The sequence below is a fragment of the Lutjanus erythropterus genome, chromosome 3 (assembly GCF_056507025.1).
Source record: "Lutjanus erythropterus isolate fLutEry1 chromosome 3, fLutEry1.hap2, whole genome shotgun sequence".
Lineage (NCBI taxonomy): Eukaryota > Metazoa > Chordata > Actinopteri > Lutjaniformes > Lutjanidae > Lutjanus > Lutjanus erythropterus.
Genome location: NC_139319.1, coordinates 3,618,703 through 3,630,997, shown reverse-complemented (window position 1 = coordinate 3,630,997; position 12,295 = coordinate 3,618,703). Strand labels below are relative to the sequence as shown.

The window sequence follows — 12,295 nt, the reverse complement described above, 5'->3', positions numbered from 1 at the left end:
GTCCCTTCATCTGGACATTTGCAGTAAGTAACAGTCCAGCAGTCATAGACCGAGCTTAAGGCTTGCTTCTTTGTGACTGCATTGATTTTTAACATTATTTCTCATTTCACATCTTTTAGTTTTTTTCTTTATTTCGTCCCAAAGCACCACCTAAACCTCCTCAAACTTACAGAAGTCCTGAGAGGCGAGTGAGAAAAAAATTCTGGTGGTTTATTTTTTTTAATCTGTGAAACAGATTGAGGAAAATGTTTTACCAGGCGAATTTTTTCTTTTATTCATCAGCATAATTTTTGTTTGGTTTTTTTTGTAATACTCATTCTGACCACAAGAGGCTGAAGTGCACCACGACCCCATAACTTGTAAAAGGGCAGACTCCAGGGATGGAAAGTGAAGCTGACGCAAAATTGCAAAATGCAAAAACTGCAGTTCTTGAATGTCCACTTAAGGCTGGCTCCAGAGTCAGTCGGTCTCCATAGGACTTCAACTTTACAACAGAGATAAACACGTATACAGCCTGATATAAAAAACGTTTTCAGTCTCAATACTTAATTTCTCCATTCATGTCAAATATACTGGGTTGAATTTTTGCATAAGTCATCGTGTCTTAAATATTAAACCTTAAAGGCACGGCTCCTTTGAGTGACGGGTGGGTGCCATTACAGGTGGCTAGCTGCTCGGTAGCCACTTCATTCAGCTCCACTCACGCTTCACCTCTTTGCCTAGTTTTGGATTAGCTAGGAGTTAGTCAAAGTCAGACACTGCCAAGATGGCCGTCACACTGTGGGCTTAAAATCAACTCCTGAGCAACCAATGGGTGACGTCACTGAGCATGTATCTTTAGAGTTTAGAGTACACAAAGAAATAAAAACTCACCTGCCAAACCTTTTTTTCACCTGAAAAAAGAAAAAGAAGAATTATCCTGGCAAAACATTTTTCACCTGGCAAAAAAAAAGAAGAGATAACAATTTTAATCAGACGCAGAAAATGGAGAAAATGGATTGCTGTGTTTTTTTCTCACTTGTCTCTCGGGGCTTCTGTACAAGCTACATCTTAAAATAAAAGTTTTACACTAATTAAATTCACCCTCTTTCAATCACTCTGTCACTCCTTACATGTGTTATCAGAGGTTCAGGATAATGATGTGGACTGACGTCTGCCACATTGTCTTATCTGATTTCACCACTAGGAGGCGTCAAAAAGTTACATTTTCAAATTTCACACTGTGAGGCTGTAAGGAGGACAGGTAATACACCTTTTGAGGACTTAATGAGTTTATGGGTTTTATTAAAGACTGAACTGCAGCGTGTCATGTGAACATAGTGTTTTCTAAACAGAGAAGGGCAGGTGACCTTTCCAGTGAAGACACATGACAACAACTGCGAGTCATCTGCTCAATGAACTCAAGGCCGGCTGCCTCTTTTTCACTGTGGTGATCTGAGTTTCACTCACTCTGCCTCATAGCAGGTTCTTCCTCTGTTCCTTCAGTCATTTTATTTTTTTTTTAAATAGACTTGAGAATAAAAATAGCTGCAAGAGCTCTTGTACAGTAAGAATTGGGGGTATCACTGTATCGGAGGACTGGATGTTAAAAATAGCCTGACTGCTGCCCACAAGTGTTGAGCCAAGGAGGACAGGCTGTCTCGAGAAACCTAAAAAGGTCTCACCAGGCTTTCAGTGTTGGGATTTGCCAGCAAATTATCTCAAAACGTCTTTCAGGCTCTTGGCTGAATGAGTGTTTTTGAAATCTAAAGGTGAGGTGCCTCTTATTAATCTTGTTAGAACAGCAAGTCAGCCTTCCTGCCAATAAGGGGAAGACTGGCAATGTGCCATTTTAACATCGATTTAAGGACTTTAAAAAATGAGATATTGTTGTGTGGAAACAGGGTTTCATTTTAGAAATACACCCTCTATAAGTCTTTTACAGACATTTCTAATTTAATTTTAACCTTTCACTAAAAGTCTCAGAATAACCCCTGAATTTAATAAATGCAGCAGATGAAACATACCTCTAAGTAATTCGATAAAATTGCAGGTACGGATGCGCACTCTTCATCTCCAAAGTGCAGAATGAGAGCAAAATTTGGGGGTAAATGCTATATATAGTCTTAAGTGCATCCATACATGGGGTGGAAGGGGGACAGCATTCCTCCGGTGAGAGGGTAATATTTTTGTTACCATCAGCAAGTGCTTCCCAAGCGGCATCAGGCTGGTCTGCCACCGCTTTGCGCTGTTTTAATCTCTTGGGGTAAGTCACTTCTTCTTAATATTCGCTAATTTTATTGGAGAAATAACTTTTGCAGGGTGACTTTCAGAGTAGGAAGAGGAGCTGTGAAGTGTGGGATCAGTGAAATGTGTTGTGATAATGAGTGGCTGTAGATAATCTGTCTCCTGTGTGGGGAAACAGCAGCGGTCTGTTGTAATCTCCCTGAGCGCTGCTTCCTTAACATACCAGGGCATTAAGAGGTGACTGACCCTCTTTTTTCAATTCATGTCAGCCAAAATGACTCAGGTAAAAAATGTTCTTGTGTTGAAATAAATGATTATACATGATGGGAGCACAGTTAGCCCGAGGCAGAGGGTGGATTTGACAGCCAGTTTAGAAATTAGTCTTGTTCAATTTGAAAAAAAAAAAAAAAAACCTACACAGTCTTGATCAGTCTCATTTCCTGCATGATGGTTTTAATTAAATAGTGTGAGGGCTGTGCACTGCTGGTAATGACTCTATTTCCTTCATTTCTCCAATCATGGAATAGACTGCTGCAAGCTATTCATAGCTGAGCTGTGTGAGGTTGTAAGGTGAAACATTTGAAGTGCTGAGCTCTGGTGTATGTTTGAACTGTCCTGATGCCTCGTAAATGTTGGACTTGTTCACATGATATTAATGAATTCTCTAAATATCAGTGTTTTAGCGACAGTAATTTATTGTTTATAATGGAAATTATTCTTGAGAGGAGTAGAGGTTGTGCTTAAGTATGATTTCAACAAGGAAGCACTGCTTTACTTGGAAAAATGTGAATCACAGAGACTTCGTAACAGCTGCAGCAGCAACAACGGTTAACGGACAGACTTGTATTGACATTGTTTTCATGGTTAACACATGTTTGGTTTCCCCTCCCCCTGGTGCTCTTGGCCAGGTCTCCTTGAAGTGTTCCAGTCATGGCTTCCAAAGTCATACCTTGGTATAAGAGGAAACATCAGAGCCAAGTCAAAACTGATTATGCTTATCATCACACTAAATACGCTGTCAAGCAGCAGACAGAAAGGTACGAAGGTGGAATTCTTCCGCCCGCTGCTGCGAAGAGCTCGGCTCTCGCTGCTTTGCCAAGTAGAGCGGCAGTTGTGCATAGAGACGCAGATCTGACGGAGGGTCTTTATGTTCCTGCTGCATATAGCGTGCATCTGCTTCCCGAGCTGAGTGGTCGTTTGTCTTCTGACGCCAGATTTAAAGCTGCGAAGGCCCAGATTTTATTAAATAAACTAATCGGCCCTTTATGATGTGATGAGGCTAATAATTATAGATGTCCTAATACCACGTTTTCCTTCCCAATACCAGAACTTTGTGTATTGGCTGATATTGAGTACTAATATGATTGGAGTGCTTTTTCCTGTTTCTTTTAACAGCTGTAGTAACCCTGTGTGTATGTGACATGATTGCTATCATTGTACACCCTGGCTCAGGTTAAATAAATTTGGCTTATGGGGCGCTGCTGGGAAGTAGCAGGTTTCCGTCTCAGGGCGTATAAATGATGTCATATCAGGTCGGTGCATAGACTTGCATACTTGTACTGAGACTGTTGAAATTAACAACGAAATTGATTTATGAGTTTGGATGAGCAGTGAATCACAGTCCAAACTGTGTCCTAAACAGCATCCAATAAGGTCTCCATCCTTATACTTAAATTTTTGTTGGGTTTACATCATTACAAACTCGATCATTGGTTAAATGTGTGCTAATGCACCAAAACAACAAGACAAATTTAAGATACTAATTAAAAACTTTCATCTTCAGAACTCTTTTGTCAAATTAATATTTAACTAAGTTAGCTTTTGGGTCCATTTCACACCCAGATCATCTGTAAGGGGTCATGCTTAAAGTCAGGGTCCTGCATCACTCTGTCAGGGGTTAATTTCACAGTAATGACCCGCTCACTATATATTATCACACTCATTACAGGACTGTTTACTAAAATGATTTTATTACTCCTCCAGGGTCTATGATCAGAACTGCATAGCAACATTATTTATAGCAGTGGTCTGTTATTCATGGAAACAGTGTGCTAAGAATGCCATAACTAACCAATCAGCATCAAGTATTTAACAAAGCCATGTAATAAGTCAGAGATAATGAGATAATGTACAGTGAGCAGGTCATTATTACGAAATAAACCCTGCCAGGGTGATGCAGGACACGGTCTTGAATTATCCTGATGGGGATTATTTTTTCTCAATGTACATTATTGTGCATTATCCCACTTATTACATGGTTACTTGCCAAAAAAACAATAATTTGACACAAAATATTAATTTAAAAATGATTTTATGGATTTGAAAATGATTTTATTGCTCCTTCAGAGTCTATGATCAGAAGTGAGTATTTAACAAAACGATGTCATACATGGTGTTTTATGTCATTTTGTTGCATCAATAAATACCTCAAACAGCCAACACTGGTGGTGACAATACACAACATTCTTTTCCTCTTCGGCAGCTTTTATTGACTGTGTACCAAATATTGTACAATCAGACTAAGTAGAATCAAGTATTTGTCTTTTTGGATGCAAAAATAAAACAAAAAATTTTTGTAACATTCACTCTCACTGCCAACTGGAGTCGTCAGCGTGTTAAGCTGCTTCACGCCACGACTGCAGATCGTCCAGGACTTTATGACTCAAACTCGAGGCGCAAATATTTCTGAGTCTGAGCTGGCAAACGTCTCTTTGACTGGAGAAAGTTTGAGAGAAAGAAAGGCTGATCCAGTTTTGTTGCTTACATAATGTTACTTAATTTAGTGGTATTCAGTTGGAATACATTTGTTCGACAACCGTTTAGTAAGTTTAAGATGACAAATGACAGATGATCAACCTAAAGTTCTCAAGAAGGGACCCGAAAACGTCGCATGTCTGGCGTAGTGGAAATGTAGTGGTGAGCAGTGAGTCTGTGAGAAACTGTGGGGGTCAAGAAGCTCTGGAGCTACAGCTGCTGGTCAGGCTACTGTGCTAAGCAATGCTGGTGTGACTGATCATCTGCAGCTTCTGCCAATAGTTTTTAGCTGGTTTTATTACTCAGGTCATGAAAGATTTGTGTATTTTACTAGATTGCTGTAGCACGCTTAAAAAAAAAAAAAAAAAAAGCACCACAGCCGACCCGGCTCTTAATCCAGCTCCGCTATGCAACGCTAGTGAATGGGGTAGAACCTAAAACTGCCTCAAGTCCAAGATCTGATCCACTACAAGCCCTGACCCCTGATGTAGAAAGCTGCCATGTTGTCATGCAGCCCCTGCCTTATGTCAGAGGCTGCATGCCACTCCCCTGAACCTGACCTACATCTGAGGCCAGTGGTCCGAGCTGTGGATACTGATATCAGTACTGACCGTGCTCCTCAAGAAGTTTTCCATGAGAGCGATTGGAGAAGTAAACACGTGGAAGGCTTATCGCTTTTATTCTTAGTTTTTATAAAGAACATGTCGTTTGTCGTGCAGTCATGTCGTGGAGTTTTTGGCTGAAATCTTAATCCACGTCTCTGATGCTCGTTGGTCAAATTATCCTCATGTGTTTCAGACACTAACTCCATCATCCTTATCACAGCAGATGTGGCTGCAGCCAAATGAAAGTTTACAGTGAATGAGGAGGTGGCAGCAAGTCCGTGTATCAGCTGTCAAAACGAGAGAATTATTAAAAAAGTAACTTTGAAGTTGCTATTCTGCAGCTAACCATAATCCTAAATTTTGGATTGCATTATATCGGTAACGCAAAGGGGAAAGATTGGTCTCCAATAACATGATATTACGGACAAGGAGCCACCATTTTGCACGGCTGTAGAATTATTTATTATACAAGCAAACCTCAGTTGGATCATGTGAGATTTTAACTCGGCAGCTGCTTCTGCAAAACTAAAAACTGAAGAGTCCGTTATGTTGGCATTTCCTTTTCAATTCCTGTTATATAATGGTGGACCTCCTCCCGACAGGAAATCAAGCTCTAAATCGGTGACCCAGGTGCAGGCCCAGGCCACAGAGGCTATGGCGGAACAGGTGTATACCATACCGGTGTTCCGGCAGAGGTGAGTTCCCATTGGCTGCTGTCATATGTCAGGCTATTTTAGGTGTAAGGTAATACTGAACTAGTCTCTAGTAGCTGACCTCAGTAAAGACAGCACATTTCTTCAGTGTTACTAGTTGTTCACTTTTCAGTAATGATCATTTTGTTTCAAGTTTCAAGTCAGTGACAGTATTAAATTAATCCTGATAAGCTCATGGATCAGTGATGAATTCACTTGTAAAACTTTAAAACTGTTGCTGTATCAGTACTGTAGGTGCCACTAATACAGAAAAAGTGAGCTTGAATCAATTTGCTCGTATAATATATTCTTCCAACTTTAATTAGGCCCTAATATTTTGTTTTATTTTTTTAATGAACTTTGTTTTTTTTGGTGTTTTACACACAAATTGACAGTTGTGTTAAAACACTGCGACAGTGTCATGAGGTAGCAGCAATAGAAGAATCATACAGCACATAACCACAAAACAGAAAAGATTATAATTTCAGATTTTACAGTCAGCATGGTTACCTCATACTTCAAGCCATAATTAAATAAAAAAGTGTGATAACTAAATTAGACAGAGTGGGACCTCATTCGGAGATAACTGGGAAAATAATTTTCTCTGCATAGGCAAAGAAAGGCCCCCACATCTTTTTAAATTTCTTGGAAAAGCCCTTCGATGTATATCAGATTTTTGACAGCTGTAAAATATTAAAGTTTTCCTTTTATCCACAGAGTGTGGGAGGGCGGTATTGTTGATTTCCACCTCATTAATATGAGGCGTTTAGCCAATAAATCTGTAAAAGCTATTAGATCTGCTTGGTGCTGAGACACTAATACTTTATTTTTAATTATTAGATGGAGATAACACGAAAATTGCCATAAACATCAGGTCAAAGGACTCATTAAAGGCAAAACAGACTGTTTAAGAAAAGTAATGTGTTTTAATGTGTCAGGACATATTCATTATGAAGTCAAACTGATTATTAAAACAGTTGTTGATCAATTTAATAATTGATTTTTTGTTGTAGCTCTCAGAATCTTGAACAGAACCGATTAAAGAAATGGAGATAATTTGGTGGAGAAAGTGTATGAGTGACACTAAAATGACTAATCTTCTACATACGTAGTTGGTCTGTAGATTAGCAGTGGATCAGTTTGCGTTGTGTGTTTGTAGGACTGCTGAAGAGACTGAGGAGTACCAGCGCGTGAGTACGAATGTTGGGAAAGGACTGACTGTTATTCAGGAGGAGCTCCACAGGATGAGGATGGCCACCAAAGCCCAGGTGGAGAGTCTCGATATCCAGAGAGAGGTGAGGAGCCGATAATGGTGTTTTTATTATTCGTACTGTAAGTGATCGTAAACTTTTGTATTGTTACCTGCAAAACTGGCTGATAGGCCGATTTATTTGTTTTGTTTAACCGCAGTTTTGATTCACCAGACTAAGTGCAGTATTTCAGCAGTCATGCATGAAATGACACGGATCAAATCATTTCATACATATTTATCCAATGTTTCATATTGCACATATGCAGATGACACTCAACTGTTCATCTATCTTTGACAGACCACCTGGTCTTGTTGATACACTGCTGAGGTCAAAATATTCTCTAATTCAACAGGCATAAAATGCACATGTACTGTACTGTCTGCTGATACACACCAAAATAAGTAATTTCTTGTTTATTCTTCAGGTGAAGGGCTCGTTGCATGGGTCATGTAACAAGCCCTTCACGAGCCATATAAAATAAAGGCATCCTGATTGTAAACAAACCTTACAGTGTGCCTTGGTGTGTTTTTGAAGGAGCCCTGCATTTTTTTTTACTGAGACTGTTTGACCCACACAATGAGCCCTTCACCTGAAGAATAAGTGCAAAATACCTGAAGTATCCAAAGAGCAGCTGTATTGTGACCAACAGAAAGACCCAGCAGTGCTTCCAGTCTGTTGTCTTTAAGTAATTTTGTGTGTTCTCCTCAGTAAAACGATTAAAAACTGCAGCTCCTTAAAACCAAGACTAAAAAACTAGAACTCATTCCTCATTGCATCTCTCAATGTGCCATAAAATAGAAACCAAGTCACAGTATCATGGATCACTGGATGCTGAATCATTAAAGCCAGATTCAGTAGATCTTTGACGTGATTGTATTGTAGGACAGAGTGCTGAATGACGATCTTTTTGGAGGCTACCCCTGATGTTAGCATCACCCCGGTTCCTCGTCAAAAAAGCCAGTGAGACTCTTCTCTAGTGGATTCTGGATTATTGCAAAAAAAATAGACCATGTGGCTCATAAAAGTTTTTGATAGTTTCTTGAGCAGGATAATCTTCGCAAGTGAACACCACTTTTCTGATTTTTGAAGCGTAAATGCAATCGTCAGGAGTAAAAAGCTAACTTTGAGCTATAAATGAATGATACTACAGTTGCATGACTTTAAGACACATGCAAGCTTCAAAATTCATGAGTGGGGTATTGATGTAGAACAGAACGTCAAAAAAAGTTTTAAAAACATTTTTAAAGACGAAGGAACCAGAGGTGCAAAAATGCTCATTCCTGGGTTTCAGGAATCATTCCTCTATTAACCTCATATGTCATCTTGAACTGGTTTCTTGCTGTTCTGAGGGTGAGAATTAAGACTGAAGCTGAATTTCTGCCATTTAATTATTTCCTGTTTCTGTAGAAAAAAAAAACAGCCAGTGGATCTGAGGAGCTGAACATTGACCTGTAACATTTTTCTTTCCAGTTGCAGTTTAATGTTGTCATTTTTATGTCTTGTAAACATGACAGCATTTTAATGTTTACAAATTTCACTTGAAAGCAGAAATCCATCATTTCTGTATGTTCAATTTGTTAATTTGTTTATTATTTCATTTTTAAAAAAAATAACACTAATACAGTAGAATTCAATGCTGTAAATTATTTTTGATACCGTTGTATATTTTAAACCATTATAGCGCTGCAGCCCTCGTGGTCCCTCCTCATCTTGCTGTAAGAAGACAGACGGATGACGCTGAAGTTAAAAGTTGTTCTCTCTTGTTGACTGAAGGTCTAACTGCTGACTGCTGACTTCACCTCTTTAATCCTTCTGCTCCGGGCAGATTTCAGATCTGTTGATGGTGATGTCAGCTGGGAAATGTTGACGATGACAACATGTCGGCATAATCGGGTTTATAATGACGACTTCCTTTCACAGAAGCAGTCGGTCTGTGGGTTTACCATGCATGGCAAACACTGTTATAGCTTAGTAGCAGTGTCACTGTCCTGTCACTTACACACTGTGTTATACACATCCACCTGATGCAGTACACTCTCTCCAGGTTAGGGCCATGATGACCAAGAGGCCAGAGTTTTTGGACGACATCCCCAAGATGCCGGACTTCGTGGTGGCCCTGCGGCCCCACACCGTGTGGGAAAAGACTCCTGTGAAACTGTTCTGCACCGTGCAGGGAAACCCCAGGCCCATTGTCAAATGGTCAGAATATTCACATCTCACAGCAGTCGGTTTTAGATTTGACCTCAGTCTGATTTTCATGTCAGATTAAGCAAAACCACATTTAAAGATTATACTATTTAAGCTCACAGCATTCAAGTCTGTGGGAGGCTGTTTCTGCCTACATGATTAAAAAAAAGACTTCCATCTTTTTTTTTACTCATTTATTTTTTTTATTGACGCTTATATCTGTTTTACTACACACTTTGCTGCTGTAATATTGCAAATATAGTATCTCAAAATAATGAGTTTCATATTATCTTGAGATACAAAGTCATTATTTCAAGAAAGTTTGTCTTTATAATGAATCACAGGATATTTTTGTTCTTCATATTGGCTGAAATGAGCTTCCATAACAGTCTATTCATGTTCAGTTTGAATTGTAACTTTCTTAATATTTAAAATCTGAATGACTTACATACACAGGAGAACATTTTAAACTCACCAAACAATATTCCCAGTTAATTTAAATACTGTATGTTTTAATGTTTATGATGGTGCAGCCATTTTTTTCATCTCATGGTTTACTTTAGTCGTTTATCCTGGGAAGATATACAACATTGATCCTTTGATCTACCCAAAAAAGTCTGTTAGCATTGTTAGCATTCATTCAATCCCTTTAGTACCAGTCTACAGTGTTTAGCATACCTCCCAGCAGCCATCACCTTGTACTGTAAATACCTGCTGCTATTTAAATACACGACACATTTCACTTTATTGTTGGATGGATCATCAGAGAGTCATGTGTCCATATACACACATGCTGATTTAACAGTTTAAAGTGAGAGCATGTGCTGCAGGTGTGACCTGATGACTGACAGACGACTGTTTGCAGGTATAAAGGAGGAGTGCCAGTCGACCCCCTGAGCGCCCCGGGAAAGTACAAGATTGAAAACAAGTATGGAGTCCACAGTTTGATCATTAGCAGGTACGGAACAAACACAACTCTGCAGAGTTAAAACATAAAAAAACTGGCAGGAGGTCTTTAGTTTGAACATCACAGTATATACAGTACCAGTCAGAAGTTTGGACATATCTTTTCATGTAGTGTTTTTTCTTTATTTTTATCATTTTTCTAATTGTAGATTGATTCTGGAGACACCTGTCAATGTACAAGTGTGCAGAAGTTATTTAGATCTTTTGCTCTGACATGTTTGCACATTGTTGGTATAATCTGAAACATTTCTTATGAAAATAAAGAAAAAACACTGAAACTTTAAACTGTACTGTACATATAAAGCCCCCCACCCTAAATCCCACAACTCATCACCTTGTAGACAATTGGCCAACATAAATAGGCTTCATCATATGCAGTGGACACAGCCTTGTCTTGTGCAGCTTTACTGCATTGATCAACCAATATGTTTTGTTTTGGGTTTTTTTCAGGGTAGATTAGTGATCAAGGAAACTGATAACTGATATTTGGAACCGATTTACATTTGCAGTAAAAAATGAAAATCTCAAAACTTACAATAACACAAACTCCAACACAAAACTTTGTTGAAATGCCCTTTAGTATTTCATAAAGTTAACTGAATGTTTTTAATTTAATAAATAGACAAAAGCTGCCAGAAGTTTTACAAAGTAAATTAAGTAAAAAGAAAACTAGTAATTCTTTCATTTGTACTGAAATTTGTATCTTATCAGCAATCGGATGGAAAAAAAAAAAAACCCCACTGATTTCAGGGTGTCCTGGTAGCTCAGAGCGTGCAATTCCAGCATGGGTGTCTTCCAACCACTCTCTCCCCCATTTCCTGTCTATATTGAGCTATCTTGATCAAATTAAGGCTAAAAATAATATTTTTAAAAATTATTAATTCATTAAAAAAACACAGATTCCAATAATTGTCAAAATGCTGCATATCGAATCTGATAGTCGACGAGGCCAATAATCAGTCGACCCCAACTTTACAATATGAAAGAAACTGAGGGCAGTGAACTAAAGCAAAGCTAAATAATCTCTGTCCTCTTAAAAGTTTAATATTTTAATCCTCTAACTTCACTTTTGGCGTCTAAAATTAAAAGACGAGTGGTTAGAGAGGCAGAGGGAGGTTAGACTGAGGGCCAGGGCCCAGCCTGCTGCCTGTTCGTCATCTTCAAGGCTCCTCAGCTGTTCGTGTCGAAGTGCTGACCTTTGCGTCATTCGAGCCATGAATTCCTCCCACTGCTCCCTCGCTCGCTCTCTCTCTTTTTCTCTCTGAGGCTTTGAATATCTCCGCTCCTCCTTCATTGCATTACAGGGTCAGCGAGGAGACTGTCATTTACGTCCCGAACTCTGAAAAAGAAGTGAGAGAATTGTGTCTTTCAGAGCCACAGTGAAAAGCTCTAATAGAAGAAGAACACAGAATCAGTTTTTACGTCCCCCACAGCTGAGAAAATGGATCGTCTTTTAAAATAGTTCAGACCAGGGTGAAGGTCACATTTCTTCCTTCTATTCTCACTCTCAGACTCCTCTTCAGTGGCTGCCACACGGGCGCCGCTGCCTTGCTGTGACTTCTCCTCAGTGTCCTCCCAACATGCGAGGTTATTTTTCAAAAGATTCAGAACA

The 12,295-nt window shown here is 39.1% G+C and overlaps 1 protein-coding gene across 2 annotated transcripts in view; it reads left to right on the top strand.

Moving 5' to 3' along the window:
- The first annotated feature begins 2,075 nt into the window (after positions 1 to 2,075).
- The window catches only part of myom2a (myomesin 2a), a 40,667-nt gene continuing 30,447 nt past the window's right edge, over positions 2,076 to 12,295 (top strand). Inside the window, exons 1-6 of one of the 2 annotated variants that reach the window (XM_084714712.1) lie at positions 2,124 to 2,245; positions 3,135 to 3,263; positions 6,188 to 6,280; positions 7,437 to 7,572; positions 9,575 to 9,729; positions 10,583 to 10,675. In XM_084714712.1, the coding sequence (XP_084570838.1) occupies positions 3,157 to 3,263; positions 6,188 to 6,280; positions 7,437 to 7,572; positions 9,575 to 9,729; positions 10,583 to 10,675 (584 nt within the window). In that variant the 5' untranslated portion in view covers positions 2,124 to 2,245; positions 3,135 to 3,156. Of the gene's footprint in view, positions 2,246 to 3,134; positions 3,264 to 6,187; positions 6,281 to 7,436; positions 7,573 to 9,574; positions 9,730 to 10,582; positions 10,676 to 12,295 lie in introns of both variants that reach the window. The other variant, XM_084714711.1, reaches the window with a different exon arrangement.